This window comes from Eriocheir sinensis, chromosome 13 (assembly GCF_024679095.1).
Source record: "Eriocheir sinensis breed Jianghai 21 chromosome 13, ASM2467909v1, whole genome shotgun sequence".
Lineage (NCBI taxonomy): Eukaryota > Metazoa > Arthropoda > Malacostraca > Decapoda > Varunidae > Eriocheir > Eriocheir sinensis.
Window position 1 is genome coordinate 20,631,843 of NC_066521.1, and position 27,408 is coordinate 20,659,250.

General features: G+C 47.9%; 1 protein-coding gene across 1 annotated transcript in view; it reads right to left on the bottom strand.

The window, feature by feature from the left end:
- Positions 1 to 27,408, bottom strand: part of LOC126998165 (mothers against decapentaplegic homolog 6-like) — a 111,065-nt gene that overhangs the window by 8,756 nt on the left and 74,901 nt on the right. The window contains exon 3 of the mRNA XM_050859606.1: positions 27,147 to 27,239. Coding sequence (XP_050715563.1) covers positions 27,147 to 27,239 — 93 coding nt within the window. The remainder of the gene's footprint in view (positions 1 to 27,146; positions 27,240 to 27,408) is intronic.

A 27,408-nucleotide genomic window follows, 5' to 3' on the forward strand; every position in this document is an offset into this window, starting at 1 on the left:
CTACAGGTATCTATCAAGTTCTCAAGGGATGTAATTAAAGGTCTCGTAATGCTGGAGATGTCAGGGACCTCTTTGGTGAGTAAGCCCTTTCCTGTGTGCTGGGTGGTACGGGGGAGATGGAGGGGAGGGGGAGGTGTTTGGGGGTCTAAGCGACACACACACACACACACACACACTCGGGCCTGGCGTCGCCGAGTCGTGGTGTCTCGCCCCGCGCCTTCACTCCCGCGCCTTATCTGGCATCTTGAAGTACGTTGCCTTGAGGTGAAAATAAACTAACACACGAAACGCACTCACTCACACTCACACACTCAAAAAAAGGGACACACACACACACACACACACACACACACACACTTGGTAATCATTTATGTCATTTTGCTCTTTCTGTTCCATTTCTTCTTCTTCCGTGTCCTCCTTTTCTTCTTCTTCTTCTTCCTCCTTTTCTTCTTTTTCTTCCTCCTCCTCCTTTTCTTCGTCTTCCTCCTCCTCCTCCTTTCCACCCACACAACCTAAACGCCAGAACACGGAATCGTAAACTTCACTGTCCTTCGTTCTTCCTCCTCCTCCTCCTCTTCCACCCCCATCCACTCTCCTCCACCCACTCACCCACACAAGACATTCCAGGGTGCACAAAATCGACGTCATTCTTCCTTCCTTCCATTCGCCCTTCCTTTCTTCCTTGCTCCCCTTGTCTTCCCCCTCTTTCTCTTCCTCCTTCCACACCCTCTCCCCCTCCCTTCCTCCCACCCACTGACACGAGACTGCAAAGTATAGTAAATTCTAGCGTTCATGAAGTCTTTTAGTCCTCCTCCTCTTCCTCCTCCTGGTCTTCCTCTCTTCCACCTTTTAAGTATGTAGAAAGTGGTGATCTTCCTTTTCTTCCTCCTCTTTCTTCTCGGCTTTGTCCTTCTGCTTGTCTTCCTTTCTTCTTTTCTTTCTCTTTCTTCTCGTTCTTTGTCTTCTCCTTGTTCTCGCTTCTCTCTTCTTCCACAAACTTGATTCTCCACTTTCCACCCTACAGGATCGCCGTGCTCTTTCTTTCTTCCTTTCTCCTCCTCCTCTTCATTTTCTTCCTTTCTTCTGTCTGTATCCTCCTCCTCCTCCTACTTGTCTTCCTTTCTCCTCCTCCTCTTCATTTTCTTCCTTTCTTCTGTCTGTATCCTCCTCCTCCTCTTACTTGTCTTCCTTTCTCCTCCTCCTCTTCATTTTCTTCCTTTCTTCTGTCTGTATCCTCCTCCTCCTCTTACTTGTCTTCCTTTCTCCTCCTCCTCTTCAGTTTCTTCCTTTCTTCACGTCTGTATCCTCCTCCTCCTCTTACTTGTCTTCCTTTCTCCTCCTCCTCTTCAGTTTCTTCCTTTCTTCACGTCTGTATCCTCCTCCTCCTCCTCGTACTTGTCTTCCTTTCTTCTTTTCTTTGTCTTTCTCCTCATTCTTTGTCTTCTCCTTGTTCTCTCTTCTTCTTCCACCAACTTGATTTTCCACTTTTCCAACCTGCAAGATCTTAAGAATTCACTGTGCACTTTTCTTTGTTCCTTTCCCCTCCTCTTCTTCCTTTTCTCCATTTCCTACTTGTCCTTTCTTCTTCTTCTTCCAGCAACTTGATTTTCCACTTTTCCAACCTGCAAGATCTCAAGAATTCACTGTGCACTTTTCTTTCTTCTTCTTCTTCTTCTTCTTCTTCTTCTTCTTCTTTCTCCTCCTCCTCCTCCTCAGCCACCCACACTCAGGCTTCGTCCAGATCTTCGTCCATTTCATAACTATATTACCGAGGCGAATGTTTTGTCTCGACGCTGTTATTATCAAACTCATGCCCATCACGACGCCAGCGTGACTAATCGATTCTCTGAGGTGTGTGTGTGTGTGTGTGTGTGTGTGGCGGAGTAGGTGGGGCGGGCAGGTCAGGTAGGGCAAAGCGGTACGCCACACACACACACACACACACACACACACACACACACACACACACACACACACATGTAGATCTCTCACGTAGACCCTCTGCTCCTTTTTTTTTCTCTATCGTTTCCTTGCATCATCGTAGGAAGAAGGATGCGTCTCTCTCTCTCTCTCTCTCTCTCTCTCTTGATTTTTATTTTCTTTTTTTTTTCACTCGTCGTTTATTATCTTCCTCTTTTTCTTTTTTGTGATTTTGAATATTCGTTTCTCAGCCCTTTCCTTACTCTCTTCTCCCTCTTCTTCATTTTTTAGTATTCGTCTTTCTTTGCCCCTCAATTTTCCTTTCTTTCCTCTTGTTCCCATCGTTATCATCTTTTTCTTTTTGATCTTGAATATTCGTTTATTAGCCTTTTCCTTACTCTCTTCTCCCTCTTCTTTATTTTCTCGTATTCATCTTTCTTTGTCCCTCAATTCTCCTTTCTTTCCTCTTGATCCCCTTTCGATTTTCTTACACCACAAACACCTCACACGGATATTGCCTTGACTTGTAAACCCATCACCTCCGCATCCTCCTCCTCCTAATCCTTCTCCTCCTCCTCCTTCATCGTAACTTTTCAATTCATGAGGAGGATAGGGACATCAGGACGCCAACTCCACAATTACGCAACCCATAGATCTTCAATGTTTAGGGAGAGGCAGAAGGATATCCCGAAAGTGAGTCAGTATGTGGGTCGATTAGGGAGTGGGTAGACTGAGTGTGTGAGTGAGTGGGAGTGGGAGAGGAAGTCAGGTTAGTAAGTGGGTAGGTTAGTGAGGTAATGAGTAAGTTGGTTAGTGAGTGAATGAATGAGTTATGAGTAAGTTAGGTGGTTAGTGAGGGAATGAGTTAGTGGATGTGTTAGTCAGTGAGGTGGGTTATTGAGTGCGTTAGTCTGTTTGTGAGTAGTTATTTTTTTCCAATCAGTTCCATTGCTTTCCTTCTTTTTGGCAATTTTTATTTTCTTTCGTTTCTTTCTCGTTCAGTTCTTTCTTTTTCCCCTTCAAACTTTCGTCATCGGTAAGCGTGAGACTCTCCTACGCTCCTTCTCTTGTCCTTTCTCCTTTCCCTCCTTTTAATCCTCACTCTCTCTCTCTCTCTCTCTCTCTCTCTCTCTTTCCTTGTCACGCCTGCGGACACAAATGACGAATCCCAGACCAATTTCCTCTTTTCCTTCTTTACGTCACTGTTTGTGTGCTCTTTCAATGCTCTTTCCTATCTTACTCGTCACGTTTGAGAGCAAGACTGACGGAATCGTAAACGGCACTATGTCTTCAGGTTCCTCTTCCCCTTCTAACTTATTCGTCACGTCTGGGGAAAGAAATCACTCGTACCGGATCAGTTTCCCCTCTCCTTGTTTTCGTTCTCTTTCATCAGTTACTCATCGCGTTTGAGGGCAGAAATGACGAGTCCCTGGCTAGTTTCCTCATTCTCTTCTCTCTTTCCTCAGTTACTCATCGCGTTTGAGGGCAGAAATGACGAGTCCCTGGCTAGTTTCCTCATTCTCTTCTCTCTTTCCTCAGTTACTCATCGCGTTTGAGGGCAGAAATGACGAGTCCCTGGCTAGTTTCCTCATTCTCTTCTCTCTTTCCTCAGTTACTCATCGCATTTAAGGGCTACAGTAACATCTCGCAGGCCAGTTTCCTCTTTCCCAGTTTGTGTTCTCTTTCCTCGGTTCATCATCGGGTTTGAGGGCGTCTGGCGGGTTCAAGTTTTCCCTCCAGCAGCCGTTCCGCATCAGCCAACACCTCGAGTGCCTCCGTCTTGCCGCTTACGACTGTCAGGAAGCATTTTTTCTCTCTCGCTCTCTTGGGCCAACAGACAGAAGCCGCTTGAGTCGAAAAAGTGGTCAGTGGGAATGCAGCAGCCGCGTCACACACACACACACACACACACACACACACACGAGGAATGTCTCTTCACACTCATCACGTTTAATTATAGAACCAAAGCGACTGACAGACAGACAGACAGACGAACATACGAACGAACGGATAGATTAATGGTTCGAGTTTTTTCTTCGATTTCTTATTCACTTTTTTTTTTCTTACTGTTATTTTTTTATTCTTTCCTTCTTTATATTTATCTTCTTGTAAAGTCTTTCGTTTTTCTCTATTTCCTGAAGGGTCGGGGGTTCGAACTGAGGCCTGAGGTACTACGTAAGCGCGGGGGCGTCTCTCTCTCTCTCTCTCTCTCTCTCTCTCTCTCTCTTGCCTTTTCACCGCTGGAAGGCAGGAGCAGGACAGGTGGCGCGGGGCGGGGCGGGGTCAGGAGGAGGAGGAGGCAGGGAAGGGAAGGGAAGCGAACCAGTCTACACCTTATATGTATTACCGATAGCGATAACTCCTGCGACGGGGGAGGGACGCGGCCTTTCTCTCCGTCTGTCTGTTTCTCTCTGGATCAGCCGCGGCATAATGGCCCACGGCTTGCTCAAAGAGATGCCGACCGTGATCACCTATCCGCGCCCCTCGCTGCCCTGTCCCACCCTTCGTCCGTCCCTTCTTTCGTCCTTCTGACCTTCCCCACCCCGAACTCTTCAAGCCCGGGTTTTTAAGCGTCTCGGCCCCTCAGTTCTCTCGTTTGAAAAGTCTCTCGTTGAAGTTTTTGGGCTTTTCCTGGACTATTTTGTGATCCTAATGATAGTTTTACACGGCCTCTCTCTGTCCGTCTGACCTTCCCCACCCCGAACTCTTCCAGCCCGGGTTCTTGCGTCTCGGCCCCTCAGTTCGCATGTTTGAAGTCTCGTTGAAGTTTTGGGGCTTTTCCTGGACTGTTTTGTGATCCTAATGATGGTTTTATACGGCGTCTCTCTGTCCGTCTGACCTTCCCCACCCCGAACTCTTCAAGCCCGGGTTCTTAAGCGTCTCGGTTTGAAAAGTCTCTCGTTGAAGTTTTGGGCTTTTCCTGGACTATTTTGTGATCCAGGTGATGACTTTACACGGCCTCTGCACCCTGGACTGGATAATCACACCCATGAAAACCCGGTTAATCTCCTCTGTGGCCTTAGAAAATAGTCGTAATGGGAGCTCGATAGGTTTTAGAATAGCTCGTTCACACACACACACACACACACACACACACACACACACACACACACACGTAACAGGCACAGAACACCCGCAAAGCTTGGTCTTGGCTCCCCTCCCCTCGCTTTCTCTCTCTCTCGCTCTCGCTCTCTACCTTCGTCAGGGTGTAAAGAAATAAAAAAAGGAAAAGGCTTACGGAAATAATTAGTCATATCCATAAGAGCTGCGCCACTCCCTTACTCCCTACTCCCTGACTATCTCCTCACCCCTCCTCTCCCTCTCCCTCCCTCCCTCACCTTCCAGCATTACGAGACCCGAATCGCACCTTTATTAATGGCTAGCGGAAGGGGAAAAGTCGCCTGCACTGGCCCAGGTGAGATTTCCATGAGGGCTTGGAGGTAAGGATATGCCATACACGCCACAGACGAGGACGTGGGGTGACCGGCATCAGTTATGGGTATGAGTGTGTGAGTGAGGCGCGCCAGTCAGCCAGCCACAGCCAGGCCTACCGTTCGTCCGTACCCCGCGTGACGCAACAGTGGAATAAACTCATCACCCTCGCCTCCTCCTACCGCGACCTAACGCTCCTAACGTGACCTCCCTGATCTAAGAGGGCCAAGGCGAGGTGGTAATGGGGCAGGGCGAAGCGCCATAACGAAGGCACCGCGGCGCCGGGCGCGCGGCGAGCCAGGCGAAAGGATACGAGACGGCGACGAAGCGAGGGGAAAATACGTGCGAGAGGCTGGCGCGGGCCGCGACACCACCACCACCGCCACCACGCGACTCACCGGCGCCTCCGAGACTCCACCCACCACCGTCGCCACGTGACTCACAACCTCACGCCACCACGACACCCGCACGGCCGCCACCCCGGGGAACACCCAGGCCGGGCAGAACACGGCCAGGGGCGTGCTGCAGGCCCAGGGTGTCCCGAGGAGGCGAGGCGCCGGGGGGCAGCGCCGTACCTGCCACAGTGTTACCAGCCTCGGCGGCCTCGGCGGGGCAGCAAAGCGGCGATGATGCAAGCAATGCGTCTCCCGGGGCGTCGCTCAGACCGGGGAAAAAGTTACCCAGTAAACAAGTCAACACGGGGACCACACACACACACACACACCTTAAGTAGACGACCTATATTATGACGCAACCTGGTGTTATACAACATCATGGCGAGGAGTACACCATGAACAAATATACGTACATACATACATGCATACATACACACCAATGAATATGTACATATGATATATATATATATATATGATATATATATATATATATATATATATATATATATATATATATTTATATATATATATATATATATATATATATATATATATATATATATAGGCCAGCTGATGGTTGGTCAGATAGGGGCGCTGTGCTACGCAGCAGCAGCAGCAACAGCAACACAGGGTCGGTACAGCGGTGCAAACACAGCGTCGTCAACACTGGCCTCGTTGAGTCACGTCGTGATGTGGGTCAGGCGGCGCGGCAGCCACCAGGAAGGGCGGCAGGAACACCGCCGCCAAACATTCCGCCCAAGGCAGCTCCTCGGCGGGCGGCGTGTGTCCGGGCAAGGCCTCGCGTCCTCCCGCGGGGCACCACCTTGGCTCGTAGCGGCGGCGGGGGTGGCGGCGCGGGGCGGGCCAGCTGGTGAGTCTATTGACCTCCCGGGGACGCCGGAGCGGCCTCCAGGATACGCCGAGCAGCCTTCAGGTGAGGCGGCCCCGGCTGCCCGCCGCGGCTCCGTATCGGGTGTTGCCTGGCGCCGCCGCCCCACTCTGTCTGCACCTGCCCGCCGAGCCTCAGGTGGCGCGGCGCTGCTGCCGCGGCGGCCACTGTCCTGCACAGGTGTGGCGAGGCAGGGAGGGGCGGGGGAGGGTGCAGCGGTGCGAGGGCACGGGAGGTTGTGGCGGCGGGGCGCGGCGAGGCGCGGGTCAGGTTAGTGAAGGTCACGGTGTCAACACAGGTTAGGTAGAGTCCTGCCAGTGGCTCCACAAAAGGTGTTGGAGGCGCCAGGCCGGGGAGGTGCGTGCATACCCTTGTCTCGACGCCCGGCTGCCGCTGCTGCTGCCGCCGTGTCCTTCCTCCCTCCCTCGCTCTCTCTTCCACTCACCTCTCCCTCCTCCTTTGCCTTATTTTCCTTCTCTTCGCCACATTCCTTTGTTCTTCCTCCTTATCCTCCTCTCCCACTGCAATTCTCTCCTATGTTCCTTCTCTTGTTCTCTCCTTATGATCTCCACCGTCCATGGCTCTCTTTCCTCCTTTCCCGCCTTCTGTTCCATTCCTTCCTCTTTTCTTCCCTCCTACTGCTCCATCATGATTTGGTATTCTGCGCCACGGGAAAATATTCTCAAACTTTAACCCTCAATGTCTTAAGGAGAAGGATAAGAAGGCCAGGAGTCGCCCATATGGATCCTTCGGCCCCTGTGTCTTGCCTTATCCAGAGCCTGCAAAGGAAAGGCAACGAGAACTCTGTCTTTTCCCTTTACCCTTAAGACGACCATAAAAAAGAGCGCCTTAAATGGGGACAAAGCCAGAAGGGGAGTGATCATGGAAGAGGAGGAGGAGGAGGAGAAGGATGCAACGAGGATATAAGGAGATTACAGAAGGCCACGAAGAGGAGACGGAAGAAGCAACAGAGGAGGAGGAAGGAGAGGAGGAGGAGGATGCACAAGAATAAGACGAGACTCCTAAACCAGGAAAAGAAGGAAGGAGGAAGAAGAGACGTATAAAGAGGAAGAGAAGGAGGAAAATATAGACGAATAAGGAAAAAAACTGGAAGGAGAAGAGGAGGAGGAAATTAAAACACAGGAACATAAGAACTAGAAGAGACCAACAAAGGAGGAAGAGGAAGGAGGAGGAGGAGGAGGAGGAGGTGGAGGAGCATCACCATCATCATCTGCAGCAGCATCCCTGATTACAAGCACGTCAGCCAGCAGCACAAGCCACGTCCTCTGCCCCCACCCCCCCACTATACCCCCGCCACCCCCGACCTCGTGAATGGAAGAGAGGCGCCGCGCACGTCTCCTCCTCTTCTTGCTGGAAACTATGAATGGTGGCCTCTCTCTCTCTCTCTCTCTCTCTCTCTGGTGCTCTTTTCTGTTCCTCCCCGGCTCGCTTACTCTCCCTCCTCCTCCTCCTCCTTCTCCTCTTTTTCACACCTTCCTCCTCCACGTCCCCTCTTCCCCTTCTTCTCCATCCCTTCCTTCTCCTTTCCTTTATCCCTTCCTCCTCTCCTTCCTTCCTTTCCCTGGAGGTTATGAGGAACGGAGAGAGAGGATTAGGAGGCGAAGAGAGGAAGAGAGAAGACGTAATGGAGAATCAAAAGCAAGACAGAAGAGGAAAGAGGAGACAAAAGGAGAAGCAGAAACAAAAAGACGAAGAGAAAACGGAGAAAAGAGAAAGAGGAAAGAAGAAAAGGAGAAAACGAGAAAAACTAGAAAACGAAGAGGATACTGAGAAACGAAAGGAGGAAAGTGGAAAGAGAAAAGAAAAATAAGAAAAGTAAGAGTATGAGTAATCAGTCTGAGGGTCGACGGCCGGAGGGATGTGATGTTAAGGCAACGTGGCCAAGATGGATGTTTGGAGGAAGCGAAACTATAAACACCATGAAAACTATAAGCACCATGAACACTATAAACACTTGGATTACCCCTAGACGCGACCACGCCCCGAGAGACGAGACCCCGAGGAGACGAGAGGAATTTGGGACTTTGTAAAGGATATCGTAAAGGACTTCATCAGGACTTCCTCTCTCTGGGAATTCCACATCAAGGAGGAGGAGGAGAAGGACAAGAGAAGGTACAGGAAGTGGAGAAATTCAAGGAGGAGTAGAAGGAGGAGGAGGTAGAGTGAAATAAAGAGAAAAAGTGAGGATTTAGAAATAGGAAAGGATGAAAAAGAAAGCATAGAAGAAGGAGAAAAAGAAGAAAGATAAAGAGAAAAAGGAGACGGAGGACGTGAAAGGTGAGATACAAAAAGAAAAGGGAGGATGCTGAGAATAAAGAAAGAGCGAAAAGGGAGAAAGGAGAAGAATAAAGAGGAAGAAAAGAACATGAAGTAGAAGGAAAAGGAAAAAGAGGAGGATAAGTATAAGGGAAATGTAGAAAAGAGAAGACATTACAGCAGAGATAAAGAAAGAGAATAAGGAATAAAAAGCTGGAGGGGGAGGAAGAAAAGGTAAGGCAGGGCAGCTCTCCACCTTAAAGAACTCCACCTCGACTTCCTGGAGGCGGGAAACGTTGCAGAAATATAGTGTTTTTGTTGCTCTGAAAGACTCGCAAGGAAAGTTTAGATCTCTCTCTCTCTCTCTCTCTCTCTCTCTCTCTCTCTCTCTCTCTCTCTCTCTCTCTCTCTCTGGTAAACAAACAACCGAGACCAGACAAACAACCTAACCAGCCAGACAACCAGCCAGACAGCCAGCCTAGGAAAAGTCACATGTGTAGATAGGAAAGTTCCACTGGGTACGGGGAGGGGGAGGGGAAGGGGAGGGAGAAGGGAGATAGAAGCGGGGGCGTCAAAGGCTGAGAAGGAGGAGGAGGAGGAGGAGGGAGTGGAGTTGTTAATATTCGTGGAGTGGCCAAAATCGAGGGAGTAAGGGAAGGAGTGGTAAGAGTGATGCTATATAGTAGTAGTAGTAGTAGTAGACGAAGAAGTAGATGATGATAATGAAGAAAAAGGAGAAGTTTTAGTGGTAGTAACAGTAATAGTAGTAGAAATAATAGTAACAGTAGTAGCAGAAGTGTCAGTAGAAGTAATAACAGTAGTAGTAGTAGTAGTATAAGTAGTAGTAGTAGGGCTGGTGGTGATAGTGTTGTTGTTGTTGTTGTTGTTGTTGCTGGTGGTGGTAGTGGTGGTCGTAGCAATAATAGTGGTAGTGTTGCAGCATCTTCTTCGCATCATCTCGCAGTTTCTATTAATGACGATGATGAATGCTGACGCTGTGGCGGTGCTGGGGTCCCGTCTGTGTGTTTATTCAGCTATCTATTGACGCGCGGCTGACGGCCCGTTATCGCCCCTGACTGACGTCCACGCCCCGTCCCTTCGTTACCCAAGAGTTAAAAAAAGCGTCAAATGCGAGTCGCCCTCCACATTACATACACAAAAACAAATAAACACGTCGCGTATCTCAGCTGGGATTTGCGTTTGTTTGTAGCGATGAATAAATTGTGGTAAAGCGTCTTAAATAAACTAAGTGAATAAATTAACGGTGAAAGTAAATAAAGGGAGATGACATAAATAATAAACAAAAACAAATAAACACGTCGCGTATCTCAGCTGGGATTCGCGTGTGTTTGCAGCGATGAATAAATTGTGGTAAAGCGTCTCAGCCTCTAAAATAAACTAAGTGAATAAGTTAACGATGAGAGAAAGTAAATAAGGGAGATGACATAAATAATAAACAAACCAAATACTTCGTTGTCTGATAATTTAACACGACTATGAATACATTATGGTAAATCGTGTAGCCTTTAAAAATGTAAGTGTAATAAACTGATGGTGAAAGAAAGTAAATAAAAGACGAGGACATTGATGATAAACACAACAAGTAATTCATCCAGCATTCGAGTTTGCCTGATACTTATACAATACTATGAATAAATTATGATAAGTCGTATTTAACTTATGGAAAAAATGAGTGAATAGTGAATGCAGACTTAGAGATAAATAAACACCAAGTAATTCGTCTGGCATTCGAGTCTGCGTGATAAACAAAACTATGAAAAAATTATATGAAATTCTCTTAACCTCTAAAACATAAGTATTAATTGATAATGAAAGAACTAAACAAAAAACAGCGACATAGACAAACAAACACATCACGTAATTCGTCTGGCATTCGAGTCAGTCTTGATACTTAAACAAAATTATGGAAAAAATTATATGAAATTCTCTTAGCCTCTAAAACATAAGTATAAATTGATAAGAATGGAAGAGAATAAAAAAAAAAAAAAAACGGAGACATAGGCAAACAAACATACCACGTAATTCGTCTGGCATTCGAGTCAGTCTTGATACTTAAACAAAACTATGAAAAAATTATACGAAATTCTCTTAGCCTCTAAAACATAAGTATTAATTGATAAGAAGGGAAGAGAATAAAAAAACGGAGACATAGACAAACAAACACACCACGTAATTCGTCTGGCATTCGAGTCTGCATGATACTTAAACGAAAACATGAATGCATTAAGATAAGTCAAGTTAACCTCTCCTCAAGAAGTAAATAAACTGATGACGAAAGACGTGAACGATAAGCGAAGACAGAGTAACAGTAAACACCAAGTAATTCGTCTGGCATTCGAGTCTGCCTAATAGTTAAACAAATCTATGAATAAATAATATGAAATCGTGTTAACTTCTCCACAAGACGTAAATAAAATGATAATGAAAGACGTCAATAATAAACAGAGACAGACAGACTAATAAACATACCACGTGATTCGCCTAGTATTCGAGTCTGTTGATATTCGAACAAAACTATGAATAAATTATACGAAATCGCCTTAACCTCAAAACAAGTAAGTAAACAAATCAATAGTGAAAGATAAGTGTACAAAGAACGCAGACAGATAAACGAAACTATCAACGAACTATAAATTAACGATGAAAATGAAGGATAACGAACGTATATCAGTATTTAATTATTTTTCTATGTCCAGCAAGTTGGTGGCGCGGGCGAATTTAATTTATAGTGAATGCCTCTTTGCTCTTTGCTCGTGCTGGTTGCCTCCCCTCCTCCCCGGTTCTCCAGTTGGTAGGTCACTGAAACGTCTTATTTATTCAAGTTGCAAGACGCGGGATGAAGGACGAGACGCAACGCCACACTGATGAGGCGATAATGAGATGATAATGAGATGGAGGAATAATGATAATGAGAACGGTATGACGTCTTGCGAAGAAGTGACCACAAGCACACCACCACCACCACCACCACCACCAGAAGACAGTCAATTTCTCGCTTTATTTGTTCACTTATACCACTGAACGTCAGGCCATTTCGGAAGAGGAAGGGAATTATTTTAGTCAGTGCCACAATATACTACTGTCTTAGGCACTGTGGTGGGGAGGGGAGGGGCGCCGTTGCCAGATTATCGTCCTCAGAGCATAGTATTTACCGGTTTCTGACGCTTAACTATTGCCAAGAAACATCAGGATCTAACTCTTTTAACGATAACTATAAATGAGTTTCGTTACTGGAGCCCAGAAGACAGTTTTGGGGTAGGAAATCGGGAAATATCAGCGACTGAGTACGACAATCTGGCAACGTTGGGAAGGGGAGGAAAAGGAGGACTATTACTTCGTCTAACTACTATTAATGAGCCCGTAATGTAACGCTGCACCTCTGTATCTTGGTCTAACTTGGTCGTCGATTACATTAGTTTAAGTTCGAGATGGAAAGTCAAGGTTCTTATATGAAAGGAAGTCGAGGATTCACCGTCGATTACATTAGTTTAAGTTCGAGATGGATAGTCAAGGTTCTTATATGAAAGGAAGTCGAGGATTCACCACAAGTTCACCGCCTCCGCCACCAGATCTTTGCTTTCATAACGGCTGGAAGGAGGGGAGAGAGACACGGCTGACGACTGACGGCTGTGGCGGGACAAAGCCGTGTAGCCGAAGCCGCGAGTGTCAGGTAGCGCCGATCCTCCTCCTCCTCCTCCTCCTCTTGTTTGTCTTCTTCCTCCTCCTCCTCTTCTTTCTCTTTTATTGAAGCTTCTAGTTCCACAAAATATACATGCAGAAAGGAGAAGGAGGAGGAGGAGGAGGAGGAGATGAAGAAAGAATGACAACGGGAGTAGGAAGAAGAGGAAATGAAAGTAAGGAAAAACACAAAAGGAGAAGGAACAACAGGAAAAGGAGAAGGAGGATGAAGAGAAGAAAAAGAAGAACAGAACTAGGAAAAAAAGGAGTAAATAAACATAAGGAAGAGAGAAGAGGAGAACGAACAGTAGGAGGAAGAATATGAAGAAGAGATGGAGGAGAAGGAAGAGGAAGAGGAGGAGGAGATGAGCGTAAGGTATCAATAGGAAGATGGGATTAATTGCGTACTAAGGAAGTATTAGTTTTTGCGTCTTTGTGGTCAGGTGAGAAAAAAAAGTGAAAGGGATCCGAGGGTACAATTAAATACCTCCAACCTGCGCGTCTTAGCAACAGTAATAATAATAATAATAATAATAATAATAATAATAATAATAATAATAAAAATGACGTTACTACATTTTTTTCTTTATTTGGAAATGTTTGTGATGCGCAGTTTTTTTGTGGTTTAATTATTTGAAGATTTTTTTTGTTTGTTTGCCGATAAATTATTAAAGAAAGTAGAATTTAAAATGAAAACTGACCTAATTCTCTCTCTCTCTCCAAAACAGTATGTAGTTTTATTCTATAAAGTTCAAATACACCAATTTTTTTTCTCGTATCAAATAATTATAAAAAAATGAGTAAAAAATAAACATGAGCTCATCCCTCTCTTTGTATATATCTATCTATTTATCTATCTAACTATCTATCTATCTATCTTTACTTAAAATCAAAGATGACCTCATTCTCTCTCTCTCTCCACCCAAAAAAACTTCTCAACCCTTTAAATTCATCACCAGAAAAACTCCACCAAGTAAATATGCAAATAAGAAGGCGGCGCAAAGTGTAATTAGGGAGTTACTTAAGAACCAGCAAGCGCCTCCGACCCTCAGAAGCAGGAGCAGCTGATAAGGGTGAAGAGATTCGCAAAAAAGAGTAAGAAGTAAAGTAAATACGTGAGAGTTAAGAGATGAAGCTTGTAGCATTCGTCTCAGAGTCAGTACTGATGTTGCTGAGACTGATGATGCTAAAGATTGTTGTAGTAACCTTTTGGCTCGGCACAACGTTACTCTTGTGTGTGTGTGTGTGTGTGTGTGTGTGTGTGTGTGTGTGTGTGTGTGTGTGTGTGTGTGTGTAACTGAAGATGCTGTGATGGTGGCAGAAGAAGAAGAAGAAGAAGAAGAAGCAGAAGAAGAAGAAGAAGAAGATGAAGAAGAAGCAGAAGAAGAAGAAGAAGAAGAAAATCAAAATAATAAACGAATACGATAATAAGACATGGATGAGAGAGAGAGAGAGAGAGAGAGAGCGAGAGAGAGAGAGAGAGAGCAGCAAGAAAAACAGATCGGGTTAAAGGAAGTTACAGTCTCTCTCTCTCTCTCTCTCTCTCTCTCTCTCTCTCTCTCTCTCTCTCTCTCTCTCTCTCAGTCAGTCAGGAAGTCTTGTTGTCCTACCCAGAGCTTTCAAATCCTTCCTCCTCCTCTTATTCCTCCTTCCTCCTCCTTCCTCCTCCCGTCAGTCAGTCTCCATTTTCACGCCTTTACCTCCCCCCCCTCCCTCTCTCTCAGGTCTTGCTCGCGTAACAACCCTTGACGAGGTAATTGGAGGCATTGTTCGGCCGTCAATAGCCCCCATTCACAGGTCGGCTGGCGGTCATAATCCCTCGCTTGTCTGGGGCTGTGGCGGCTAGATTCATTCGCTTCTCCTGTTGGGGCATTGAATCACACACTCTTCTTTCTTTCTCTCTCTCTCTTATTCTGTTTTTCTCTCTCTTTCTCTCTTTTTGAATCCCTGTTATGGTTCTTCTTACAGAGTTTGCTTCCTGATACTTCTTGATGAACTTCTTCCTCCTCTTCCTCTAATTGTTTTCTTTCTTTCCTTTTTTTCTGCTTGGTCTTTCGTTTTCTTTTCGTCTTTCGTGTGATTGTTTGTATTTTTTCTCTTAATTCATTGTTTCTCATCTCGGTATAATATGTTTTCTATCTTTCTTTCTGTCTGTCTGCCTATCTGCGTCAGTCTGCCTGTCTGTCCCACAAACCTAAATTCTTCTCCTCCAGGGTCAAGGGAGGGAAGAAGACGAAGGAGAAGAGGAGGAGGAGGAGGAGGAAGAAGGGGAGAGGGAGAAGAAAATGGAGAAGAGGAAAGAGAGGGGAGGGAGGACGAAGAGGAGGAGGAGGAGGAGGAAGAAAAGGAGAGGGAGAAGATGAAGAAGAGAAAAGAGAGGGGAAGGAATAAGAGGAGGAAGCAGAAGAAGAAAAAGATGATGATGAAGAAGATGTGGAAGAGGGGAAGGAGGGAGATGATCGGCAGTTTCCAGTCGAGATGGGCAACAGGCACCAAAGAGTCGCCTTCTCCTCCTCTTCCTCCTCTTCTCCTTATTGGCGCCACTCCTGATATTCCCTTCCCACCTATCACTCTCACTCCCCCCCCCCTCTCTCTCTCTCTCTCAAGCAAAAAAAAAGAGCATCGCAATTTCCTTCCTTATTACATACGTTCATGAGAGAGAGAGAGAGAGAGAGAGAGAGAGAGAGAGAGAGAGAGAGAGAGAGAGAGAGAGAGAGAGAGAGAGAGAGAGAGAGAGAGAGAGAGAGAGAGAGAAAAGCAAAGAAAAGAAAATGGAAATTCGAATATTATAGAAAACGAATAATTTGAAGATAATATATATTCTTTTTTTTCTTTCGAGGAGGAACCAAGGAAAAGAAGAGGAAGGAAGAGGAGGAGAAGGAAAAGATGTTCGAGGGGGGGGGGGGGGGAGAGAAGATGAATGGCAGAGGGAGGGCGGGAGTGAGAGAGAGAGAGAGAGAGAGAGAGAGAGAGAGAGAGAGAAGAGGGGGGAGGGGAGGTAGTGGAGGACAGCGTATCTTTAACAAATTAGTGAAGTTCAAGGTCGCCAGGATACGAACTCCAGCCCTAAAGGGGAGTGTCCGTGTGGCGCCTCTGGGGTCGCGGGGGGCAGGGGAGGGTAGGGGGCTTCCTGGAGGTGGTGGTAAGTCAGGGGTGCCGAGGGGAGGAGGAGGAGGAGGGGAAGAGGAGGATGAAGAGGAGCGGAAATAAGTGGGAGAGAGGTGGAGTGTAATGAGAAAGAAGGAAGGGAAGAATGTTTGCGGAGGAGTAAGGTGGAAGAAAGAGGAAATTAAAAAGTGGAAGAGGAAGGGAAGGAAGAGAAAGGAGGAGTAAAGAGAGGAGGAGGAAGAGGAGAGGGTACGGAATGGGAAGGAATGGTGGAAAGGCGATAAGGGGACGAGGGAGGGCGAACAAGGATAAGGAGAAGGCGGGGAAATAAGAGAAAGGAAGGCGATAAGTTACGGGACAAGAAAGGAAAGAGATGGAAGGGGAGGTGAAAGGAAAAAGTAAGAGACGAAATGAGGGAGGAAAGAAAGAAGGCAGATACTGGAGGAGGAAAGGAGACAGAGAGGGAAGGAGGGAGGGAGGAGAAAGGAGATAACAGGCAGAGACATACTAAGAAGAAAAGAGAGCAAGGAATAGGAAGAAGGAGGAGGTAGATAAGAAGAAGGAATAGGAGGGAAAAGATAAAAGAGGGAATAAGGGGAAGGGAAAAGGAAAGAAAGGAACGAACAGGTAGGAGAGGGAGGAAGGGAGGGAAGGAGGAGGAGGAGGAGGGAGAGACACCATTATCAGTATATCGAGAAAGTTTATTCAACGTTAAAGGATTGTAGAGAGTGCGAGGAGGAGGAGAAAGCGGAGGAGGAGGAGGAGAGAAGAAAGGACAGTCAGGCTTCCAGGAGGAGGTGTAAGTGAGAAGAAGAAGAGGAGGAGGAGGAGGGAGGAAGAATCTTGGAAGGAGAGGAAGAAGATATATTGTGGGCGAGGGGTCATGAAGGCTATCAGAGGAGGAGGAGGAGGAAGCTGACCCTGCGTATCCTCCCCCTCCCCCCTTCTTGAGACGCAGTTTGCCGTCGCCGGGGAGTCGGGAAGGAAGGGGAGGAAAGGGCGGGGAAGGTGTCAGAAGGGGAGGAGGAGGAGGAAGGGAGGTGAGGAGGGTCAAGGAAGAGGAGGGGAGAGAGTAAGGGTCAGGAGGCAAGGAGGAGGAATGGGACGGGAGGAAAATGTCAGAGGAGGAGGAGGAGGAGGAGGTAAGGGGGGGGCAGTCAGGCGTAAACAACCCCATATCGAGAGTCTCCACACACACACACACACACACACGCAACAACACGCACACATGGACGTAGTTGTGTACACGACGAGACACGCCACGCCCCATTAAGCCTGGGAGGGGGCTGGAGGGGGGAGGGGCGGCGCCAGAGAGGGGCTGAGGGCAGGGGGGGAGGGGGCCGAGGCTGGCGTCACCCTGCCCGTCGCCGCCGCCATAGCAGTCCGTCGCACCCATAAAATTGATGGCAGGTCTTGGCAGGCCCCGGCGGGAGTAACGCGGCCTTTCTACGGCGGCGGCCACGGAGGCGACGTCCTGGCGGCGGTGTCACTCCGGCTCCGCGCCCCTGACACGCTGACGCCGCCGCCGCCGCTGTCACCGCCAAGGCCTACTTCGATACCTGGCTTGTCTCTCCCATGCACGTGTTACACCTACCTCAACCTCCTCCTCCTTCTCCTTTTCCTTTTCTCTTCTCCATTTCCTCCCCTCATCTCCTCCACTTCATCCTCCTTCCCTTTCATTTCCACTGATTCCTTTTCCCATCTCCTCCACTTCTTACTCCCATCTCCTCCACTCCTAAGTCCTACCTCACTCCCTCTCCTTTCACTCACCTCCCCCTCCAACCCTCGACTACTTCCCCTCACCTCCTCCTCCACCCCTTCCAGCGCCCCCCTCCCCACACCCCCAAAACAAGGTCACATTCACACAACGCAAGCACACAGGAACCAGCGACTTTGTGTAACCCCAGGGGCGGCGGCGGGGCGAAAGCAGGGAGGAGAGGAGGAGGTGGCTATAGGAGCCAGGAAGAGGGGAGAGGGAAAAGGAGGGGGAGGGAGAGGGAAAGGAAATAAGAGGGCCAAGGAGAGGGACTAGGAGGGGGAGGGTGACAAGGAGGAGGCGGCGACAGCGGCGGCGATGATGTTTACCCCCAGGGGCGTCACGGGTGGAATAAGGAGGTTGAGGAGGGTGGATGGGAGGTAAGGGAAGGGGAGGGGTGGGTGTATGGGTGAGGGGGTGACGAGGCGGCAGGGGAAGGGGCGGTAGGAGGTAGCGGCGGCGGCGTCTCTTGGCAGGGAGCTGACCCCCGCCTGGCGCCAGCGTGAGGCCGCCGCTACGTGAATGAAACAACACTCGCTGGAGCCAAGTGGCATTCCTCCGCCAGGCCCGCGCTGCCCCGCCGCCCCGCTGACGCCACCACCCTCACCCCCCGCCCTCCTCGGCCTCCCTCCACCACCACCCATCCCCCCTCGCCCACAGTAAGAGAGGGGGAGGGGTGACGGAGGGGAGGAAGGGTAAAAACACGGTAAATAATAAGACGCTTCCCACCTTGGCGCCGTCCCTTGCCTGATCAGCTCCGTGATTACGACTCGGGACGTTTCCACCCTCTCGACCTCCTCCTGCGCCTCCCTCATCCTCTCCTCCTCCTCCTTCGCCTTCACCTGCAGCCTCCGGAGCACGCGCGGACCGCAGGTGACGGAGGAAAGAAGAGGAAAGAAGCGACTCAGCGGAAATGTTTGTAGATAGCGGAGGAAAGTCGAGGAAAACGAGGCAGCGAGGGGAATGGTGAACCGGTTTTCTTCTTGGTAACGCTGGGATTCGAACTGCTGGTAACGGCTACTGGGTGTGAGGGCGAAGGAGGTAATGAACTAGTTTTAACTTTTGTGATACTGACTGACTGAGTGGAGGGAAGAAAGGAGGGAGGAAAGGGAAGGAGGAAAGGAGGAGAGAAAAGGATAAGGAGAGTGAGAAAGAAGAAAAGGAAAGGAGTAGAGGAACAGGAGAAGAAGGAATGAAAAGAAGAGGAAAGGAAGGGAAAGGAAGAAAGAAGGAAAGAACAGAAAAGGAGAAAGTTAAGGAAAGACAAAGAATGAAAAAAAAAAAGGATAAAACTGGTACACTAAACTATTATAACACTCAACCACTACTACTAACACTACTACTACTACTACTACTACTACCACTACTACTGCTGGTGCTTCCCGCCGGCGCTGGTTCTGTTGCCTCGGTAAACAATGACTTCAAACGTTCAAGGCAAAAGGTAGCATTGAAACTTTAGCTTAATCCCCTTAGCTATGCCTTGAAGGAGGAGCAGGAGAAGCAAGAGGAGGAGGAGGAGGTAGTGTGGTAACGGTGGTGGTGGCATTTACAGGAGGAGGGGAAGGAGGCATAAAAGGAGGAGGAGGAGGAGGAGGAGGAGGAAGTAAGGGCAGGACAAGGAGGCATAGAAGAAGGAGGAGGAGGAGGACGACAACAAAGGGAAGGAGGAGGAGGAGGGGTTAGGTAAGGCAAGGCAGGGAGGAGAAGGAGGAGGAGGAGGATAAAGATTTCTTGCATACCGAGAAGATTAACGACAAACAGGTTCCAACAATACGGAAGTTAAGAATCGCGAGCACAAAGCGTCTTCTGGGAGTCTTCTACGTCTATTTCTTACGTGGTGTTTGATCGTCTTGGATAGCGGGCAAAACAAAGGACAAACAGGTTCCAACGATACTCGAGTCTAAGATCAAGCACTCAGCATATTCTTCTGGATAGTAAACAGATAGTAAAGTAAGTATAAGGTAGAGTAGGTAGGTAAAAGCTGATAAATGAGGCAGGATATGTTTTGAGTCCTTGCTATGGTTTTGGAAGTGTTGAAGTCGTAGGAAGGAAGGAAGGAAGGAGGGTAAAGAAAGCAGGTCTAGGAAGTGTTGAAGTCGTAGGCAGGAGGAAGGAAGGAAGGAAGGAAGGTTAGGTTATGAGTCCTGATAAAGAAAGCAGGTCTTGGAAGTGTTGAAGTCGTAGGCAGGAGGAAGGAAGGAAGGAAGGAAGGTTAGGTTATGGGTCCTGAAAAAGCCTTGTTACTTTCCTCTTGAAAGCGTTTAAGTCGTAGGAAGAAAAGAAGTAGAACAGAGGAAGAAAGGAAAGAGAGAACAGAAGAACATAAGGAGTCTGCAAGAGGCCAGAAGGAAGAAAGAAAGAAAGAAAGAAAGAAAGAAAGAAAGAAAGAAAGAAAAGAAGGATAAAAGGGAAGTAGGATCTCCACAGCATACCAATGACCAAGAAGCAAAACAGCGAATGAATAAAGACACACAACGTATTTTCCTACTGTATAAACCACTAACATCATCACTAAGAGAGAGACCCTTCATAGGCAACTCAGGAACAAGATAATAAAGAGACGCAAGAAGGAGGAAAAAGGCGGAGGAGCAGGTGGAAGACGAGGAGGAGGAGGATTAACAACGGCCATGATTAGGAATTGTGGTCAGTGGGGCGGCATTATTTAGCGCAGTTTCCCCGCTGTTGTTGCCGTCCCCGCCAAGCCAAGACAAACTTCGCCCGGGCAAGGATTGAGGCTTTGGTAAACACCCTGATGGCCTAATTTGATCGCCCCTTAAAGATAACCTCGCGTGTGTTTGTGTGTTTGCTTCTCTGTCTCTCTGTGTGTTGCTCCTCTCTCTCGTCTCTCTCTCTTTCTCATGAAGCAGATACAGAAAGATTGAATTATGGAGAGAAGGAAGGAAAGGAAAGAAGGAAAAGGAGAGGAGGAGGAAAAAGAAAGGAAATAAGAAAGGAGAGGAGGAATGAAGGAAATAAAACAAGGATTGGGGAGGAAGAAAGAAGGAAAGGAAAAGGGAGAAAGAAAAAGGAAAGGAAAGGAGGGAGGGAAAGGACAGGAAAGGTAGAACGAAGAGAAGGAAAAATGGAGAGAAAAGGACAACTAAAGGAAAGAAATGAAACGAAAGGAAGAAGGAAATGAAGGAAAAAGGAGAGATCGAATGAAGTGAAAGGAAGTCTGAACGAGGAGGAGGAGGAGGAGGAGGAGGAGGGCAAGACTAATCCATCGCGCCCTCAAGTGACATGTTAGCGAGCCAGCACACTCGAGGCAGCTGCTGAGGAGGCGGCGTGTTGTGGAATACCTCGCAACCCGCTCCGCCTCACCCCGCCCCGCCCTCAGGCCCCAAGGCGACGTGACCAGGACTAACACAGCACAGGAAGAGCAAGGTCGTTCAGGGCTGGTCGTGGCGGGCGGGGGGTCGGGAGGAGGGTGGTAAGGGTAGGAGGAGGTGGAGGTAAGGTTGAAGGTGGATGAGGACAGAGAGGGAGTTGCAGGTGAAGTAGGAGGAGGAAATAGACAGAGATGCAAGTTTGAGTACGAGAGCAAATAGAATAGACAGAAAGAGAGTTGCAGGAGGAGAAGGAGAGCAAATAGATAGGGAGGAGGATAGAAGGAGTTGCAAATGGAGGAAAAGCGATAGAATAAAGAAGAGTAGAAATACATAGATGGAAAAGGAAGGGAAAAGAAACAGGGAGGAAGATAAGATAGAAATGTTAATTGTAGGTGAAGATATAAACTAGACAGGGATAGTGATAGAAGAGTTGCAATTGAAGGGAAATAAATAGAATAAAGGAAAGAGGAGAGAAAGAGTTCAAAGTGGAGTAAAAAGTGAAAAGAAAGAATGTAAATTGAAGATGAAGGAAAATGATAAAATAAAGAAAGGAGAGAGGACGAAGAGTTGGAGGAGGAGGAGGAGGAGGAGGAGGAAGAGTGAGAAGATAAAGGAGAGAGGAAAGAGTTGGAGATAAAATACAGAGGAGTGAGCAGGTGAGAGAGAGAGAGAGAGAGAGAGAGAGAGAGAGAGAGAGAGAGAGAGAGAGAGAGAGAGAAAAGGAAAGAAATATGTAAAAGGGAACTTGAAACACGAACTGAAGGAAAAGAAAAGGACAAGAAACTAAGCAAAACGGAAAGAAGGAAGGAAAAGGAGAACTAAATCAATCTTAGACAATTTACGAACTTAAAAAAAACACGAAAAAGAAAAAGGGAAAAGAAAAATATGAAAAAGCGAACAACTACCCCGATCAGAAAACATTTAGAGAGCGTAAGTCACCCCGCTGAGAACCACCACCACCACCACCACTACCACCACCACCACCACTACCACTACCCCTGCGCTGCTCCGATGGTTCCTTTTCGGGGCGTCGCTAAAAATACAACGTGTGGTGCCGAAATAAAATGAAATAGTGACAACGCGGCGAAATAGCGAAGAAAAGACGTCTGCCATTATTTAGACGAAGAGAGAGAGAGAGAGAGAGAGAGAGAGAGAGAGAGAGAGAGAGAGAGAGAGAGAGAGAGAGAGAGAGAGAGAGAGAGAGAGAGAGAGGATGATGATGATGATGACGGAGACTTAAAAGAATAATTATAAGAAATGAATAACCAAAAATAAAGTAAAGAATGAAGGAAGAAACAAGAAAACACAAAAATAAAATGAAAAATAAAACAGGAAAAGAAGCAGAACAATAAGTAATAAGAGAAAGAGAGAGAGAGAGAGGGGGGGGGGGGAGGAGGAGACACACTTTTAAGATCTGAGGTATGGAACGACGAGGGAGAAAAATAAAGGAGCGATTTAAGGAAGGGCGAGAGGAAGGCGGCGGAGGCGAAATATGAAGGCGGGAAACTGTAAAGTGTGAGGACGAGAAGACAGCGGAGGCGGCGACCAATGGGAGGCGTGGAAAGAGGAGTCCCTGGTGCTGATTGGCTAACGGTGCAGGTGGAGGGGAGGGAGAGAGAGAGAAATATAGACAGAGCTAGATGGAGACAGAGATAGGGATAGACAGAGGGAAAGAAAAGAGAGTATAGATTAAGGATAGATAGATAGGGAGAGGGACAGAGATGGAGGGACAGAAAGAGATAGAAAGTAAAATAGATAGATAGACAGAGAAAGAAATAGAGATAGACAGAGAGAAAGAAGAGTATAGATAAAGGATAGATAGATAGGGCGAGGGACAGAGATGGAGGGATAGAATGAGATAGAAAGTAAAATAGAGATAGATAGACAGAGAAAGAGATAGAGATAGACAGAGAGAAAGAAAAGAGAGTATAGATAAAGGATAGATAGATAGGGAGAGGGACAGAGATGGAGGGATAGAATGAGATAGAAAGTAAAATAGAGATAGATAGATAAAGATAGACAGAGAAAGAGATAGAGATAGACATAGAGAAAGAAAGGAGAGTATAGATAAAGGATAGAAAGATAGGGAGAGGGACAGAGATGGAGGGATAGAATGAGATAGAAAGTAAAATATAGATAGATAGATAGATAAAGATAGACAGAGAAAGAGATAGAGATAGACATAGAGAAAGAAAAGAGAGTATAGATAAAGGATAGATAGATAGATAATGAGAGGGACAGACATGGAGGGATAGAATGAGATAGAAAGTAAAATAGAGATAAATAAATAAAGATAGACAGAGAAAGGGAAAGAAAGGTAAAGATAGAGACAGAGGGACAAAGATGAAGTGACAGAGAAAGATAGATAAAAATAAAATTATAAAGAAAAACAGATAAAAGGAGAAAAGTAGATAGAGAAAAACAGAGAAGGAGATAGACAGATAGATAGAGAGCATTAGTACTACGTCACGAAACAGATGTGGATAAGATAAAAGAACTCATACCATTCACACCACATCACCTCCTCCTCCTCCTTCCATACCCGACAGAAAGGCGCCAGGAGCTTCAAACAATAAGTAAAACAAAGCATCAAAAGGAGGAGGAAGAGGAAGAGGAGGAGGAGGTAAAATAAAGAAAAGAAGGGATGCTGTAGGAACGAAGAAGAAGAAGAAGAAGAGAAGGAAAGGATGCTGAGGATGATGCTGGTCGCGAATCTCTCTCATCTCCCGAACTCGCTCATCCCCGCCATTTTTCACCTCCGTCGCCGCCTCCTCCGGGCCCCGACAACGCCCCTCGAATCCCGGGCGCCTATTGGTCACCTGAGTAAGTGGTCCTGTGTTCCTATTGGCCGGTGCAGTGAACAATACCCCGCTTAATCAAAGTTCCCCGGATGTACTGAATGAGAGAGAGAGAGAGAGAGAGAGAGAGAGAGAGAGAGAGAGAGAGAGAGAGAGAGAGAGAGAGAGAGAGAGAGAGAGAGAGAGAGAGAGAGAGCAGGGGTGGAGGAGGAGGTAGGTGTCATATATACCCAGACTTCATCCACGCAGTCACAAGAGAAAGAGAAAGAGAGAGAGAACAAAAGGGAAAACTATCACATTAAGTCGATGGTCTGAGCCGCATAATTACTCGCCCCCTTCGTCTCGTCACGTCCGAATCGCCGAGACAAAACACACATCACCCAGACGATCTCAGCCTCGAACACAATAGGAGGCCAGACGGATGTATTTTTCCCGGCGTTGCCCAAGTCTTGAGGAGAAACAAAGGCTCACGTTACGCGCCCTGAGACCTCTTAGTGCCCAGCCGCCGAGACGCGTCCGAAGGGAGTCTGTAAGGGGCTTTGTGAGGGTCGGTCTTTGATACAAGGGGGGGGGGGGGGGGAGGAGCAAAGAAGAGCATAACGGACTCCCGGATTGCAGTGAGGTGTGTGTGCGTGTATGAGAGGAGAGATGAGGGGTCTGTCAGGCACGCACGCACTCTCTCTCTCACACACACACACACACACACCTCACATACACAAACCAGTAACACACACCAAACTTTACATCTCAGAAGCATATTTAGTGTGGATTGAGGTCTGATAAGTGGGGGAAGGGGGAAGAGGGGGCTGTAACACACACACACACACACATATCTACCCGCTCATCCACCTACCGACCCACTCCCCCATCCACCCGCCCTCCCGCCACACCCTCAGGTTCCGGTAGCGACGAAGACGATAACGAGGAAGGCGAGGCGATAAAGATAACGATAACAAAGATGAAACGGAGAACACGTAGGCGGCGATAAGGGGGAACAGTAGCGACGGAGATAAACGAATGTAAATAATAGTCGTCTAAGAGTGTTTGCGGATGTCGGTTCTCGAGTGATTGTGTTTGTAGTGTTATGCCGTCAGTGGTAATCATCTTGTCACGTGACCTTCTTATTAAACTTCATTGCTCAGCCGCCGCCACCGCCGTCTCCTGATTATCTTGTTCGTCTCCTCCTCCTCCTCCTTTTTCTTTTCTTTTTTTCCTTCTTGCTACGTTTGCTTCACCGTCTCGTGTCTTCAATATCTTTTTTTCTTTCTGTTCCTACTCCTTTCTTCCTCTTCCTTCCTTCTTTCCTACCATCCCCCTCTTCTTTTTTTCTCCTTTCCTTCTCCCTGTTCCTCCTTCTTCTCTTCTTCCTTCTTCTTTTCCTTCCGTTGCTTCAGTTTCTCCTCCTTCCCTACTTCCTGTTCCCTCACTTTCATCCACCTCTTCCCACTTCCTCCTCTACGTACTGCTCCTTTCATCCTTTCTCCTCCTCCTCCAGTAGGCTCACTGCAGGAGGAGGAGGAGGAGGAAGAGGAGGAGGTGGATTGGGGGAGAGGAGGGTGTGACGCAGAACCCCCGCAGTCAACAGGTCCCCGACAGGTCCTCCCCAACTTGTTATCACCCCCCCCTTCCTCCCCCCTTCCTCCCGGTCGCCATTCACATTCACAAATATTTATGTCCGCAGCCTCGGGGACATTTGTTGCTATCAGAGTTCCTGGGGGGGGGAGGGGGGGGATGTGCGTGCATGCGTGTGTGTGCGCGCGCGTGTGTGTGTGTGTGTGTGTGTGTGTGTGTGTGTGTGTGTGTGTGTACTTACATTACAAGCTTGAAGATGTTCCACTGATAAGGTCACGCAGTCAAGGGCGGTACACACACACACACACACACACACACACACACACACACACACACACACACACGCCGCCGCCGCCACCACAAGAGCCATTCATCGCCTCCCCCGCGAGATCCGACCCAACGCCACAATGTTCTGAAGGTAGATTGAGCAAGAACGCAGGACTGAGGAAGGAGTGTGCGTGTGTGTAAGTGTGTGACTTCCCCCATGTTCGCGTGGGCGCCCAGACTCCCCGCCGCCCAGACACCCCCACCCACACCCACCCTCTTCCCCCACCTCCTGCACCCTCCACCCGCCCCCGCCTTCCCAGATACAACGGAAGCCAAGGAGTCTCACATATCCTTAAGTCTTCATCACCTTCGAGAGCTTCAGACTTTAGATTCCTTCACCTCCCACACCGCCGCCCTCAGACACAGGACTATAGGAGCATCTAAGGACATCCTAGAGATCCTTCCGCACCTCCCATCGGCGCTTCAACACACCTTCGGGAGCTTCAGACTTCAGACTTCTACACTTCCTTCACCGCCTCCCTCAGACACAAGACTATACTAATGGCATCCTACAGATCCTTCCGTGCTTCCTATCGGAGCTGCAACACAAGACCACGAACCCAACGACTACAAGCCAGAAAAAGAGAGAGATAACGACAGGAATAAAAATGCTAGACAGACAAACAGGAAAGTAGCGACTGATGATTGGCGCCAAGATGCTTGCTTCACCCTGCCCCCCACGCCCCCCGTCTGTCTGCCCCCCTTGCTCGGACACTGTCTCTAAGGGGTGATGGGGGAAGGAGGGCAGGAAGGGGGGAGAGGTGAGGCAAGGATAGGAGGTGGCTGGCTGGCTGGTTGACTTGCAGGTCCTATAAGGGGAACTACCAGGCCTTTACTTCCCTGGGATTTCCATGTGTGACTTTGTTTATTCTGAACGCTCTCTCTCCCTCTCCCTCTCTCTGGAACACCCTTACACCCGCCTTCATCTCCATCTCATGTGACCTTCAGACCACCGAGGATCGAGTATTGAAAAGCTGAGTTCGTCGCGGCCGCAGAAGCATGCCTTGTCGAACACCAACAGCAGCCGCCCGACGAACGCCCTGAATGACCAGTGAGGCGGCGGCGGCATTAGGAGGCGAGAGGGGCCGCGGCAAGCAGGACAAGCATCACCGACCCGCCGACGAGGACGAAGAGGAAATAAAGATTGGCGTTCGATGAGATCATTTGCTTGCGCGCGTGGATGTCCGCTCTCCTCTCCGCTCTCTCTGACGTGTGTGTGTGTGTGTGTGTGTGTGTGTGTGTGTGCCCCTTTCTGCATATTCACTCCCGATCTTTTCCTCATCCGTGCAACAGCTAATAAACGCGAAAACAAATCAACGAACTTAATCCTCTTATATCTCTTAGCATCTATAACTTAACCCAAGCTGTCCTAAACACTTATCACGCTTTAGGCCTTGCAAACGTCCTGGAACGGCTACGAATACGATACCGGGGTCAGAAACGCAAGAAAATCGATAATAAGTTGTAGTGTTCATTTCCATCTTTTAATCCACGTATATCTCTTCACATCGTCAACTAAACCCAAGCTGCCCTGCGTGTATCTCTAGCTAAAGGACTCGAAAGCACTCCTACATGGCGATAAATAACAACAAAAGCGTAATAAAGGTAAAAAAACAGGTAAATGAGTCAAGAATCTGTACTCACCAGTCCCATGAGAGGCGTACGTCGCAAACTGGTTGGTTCCCCCCGTCTCCTGCGACTCCAGGATGCTGTCACCGTCTTCACTTGGGGCGTCATCTGCGTCAGGAGGGACAGGAGGGAGAGAAAGAAGTCATCCCCTGAACTAAGCAAAGAAAGTGACACATGAAACAGATAATACAAGGGAACACACACACACACACACACACACACACACACACACACACACACACACACACACAAGGGAACTTAGAAACATATTTACAAG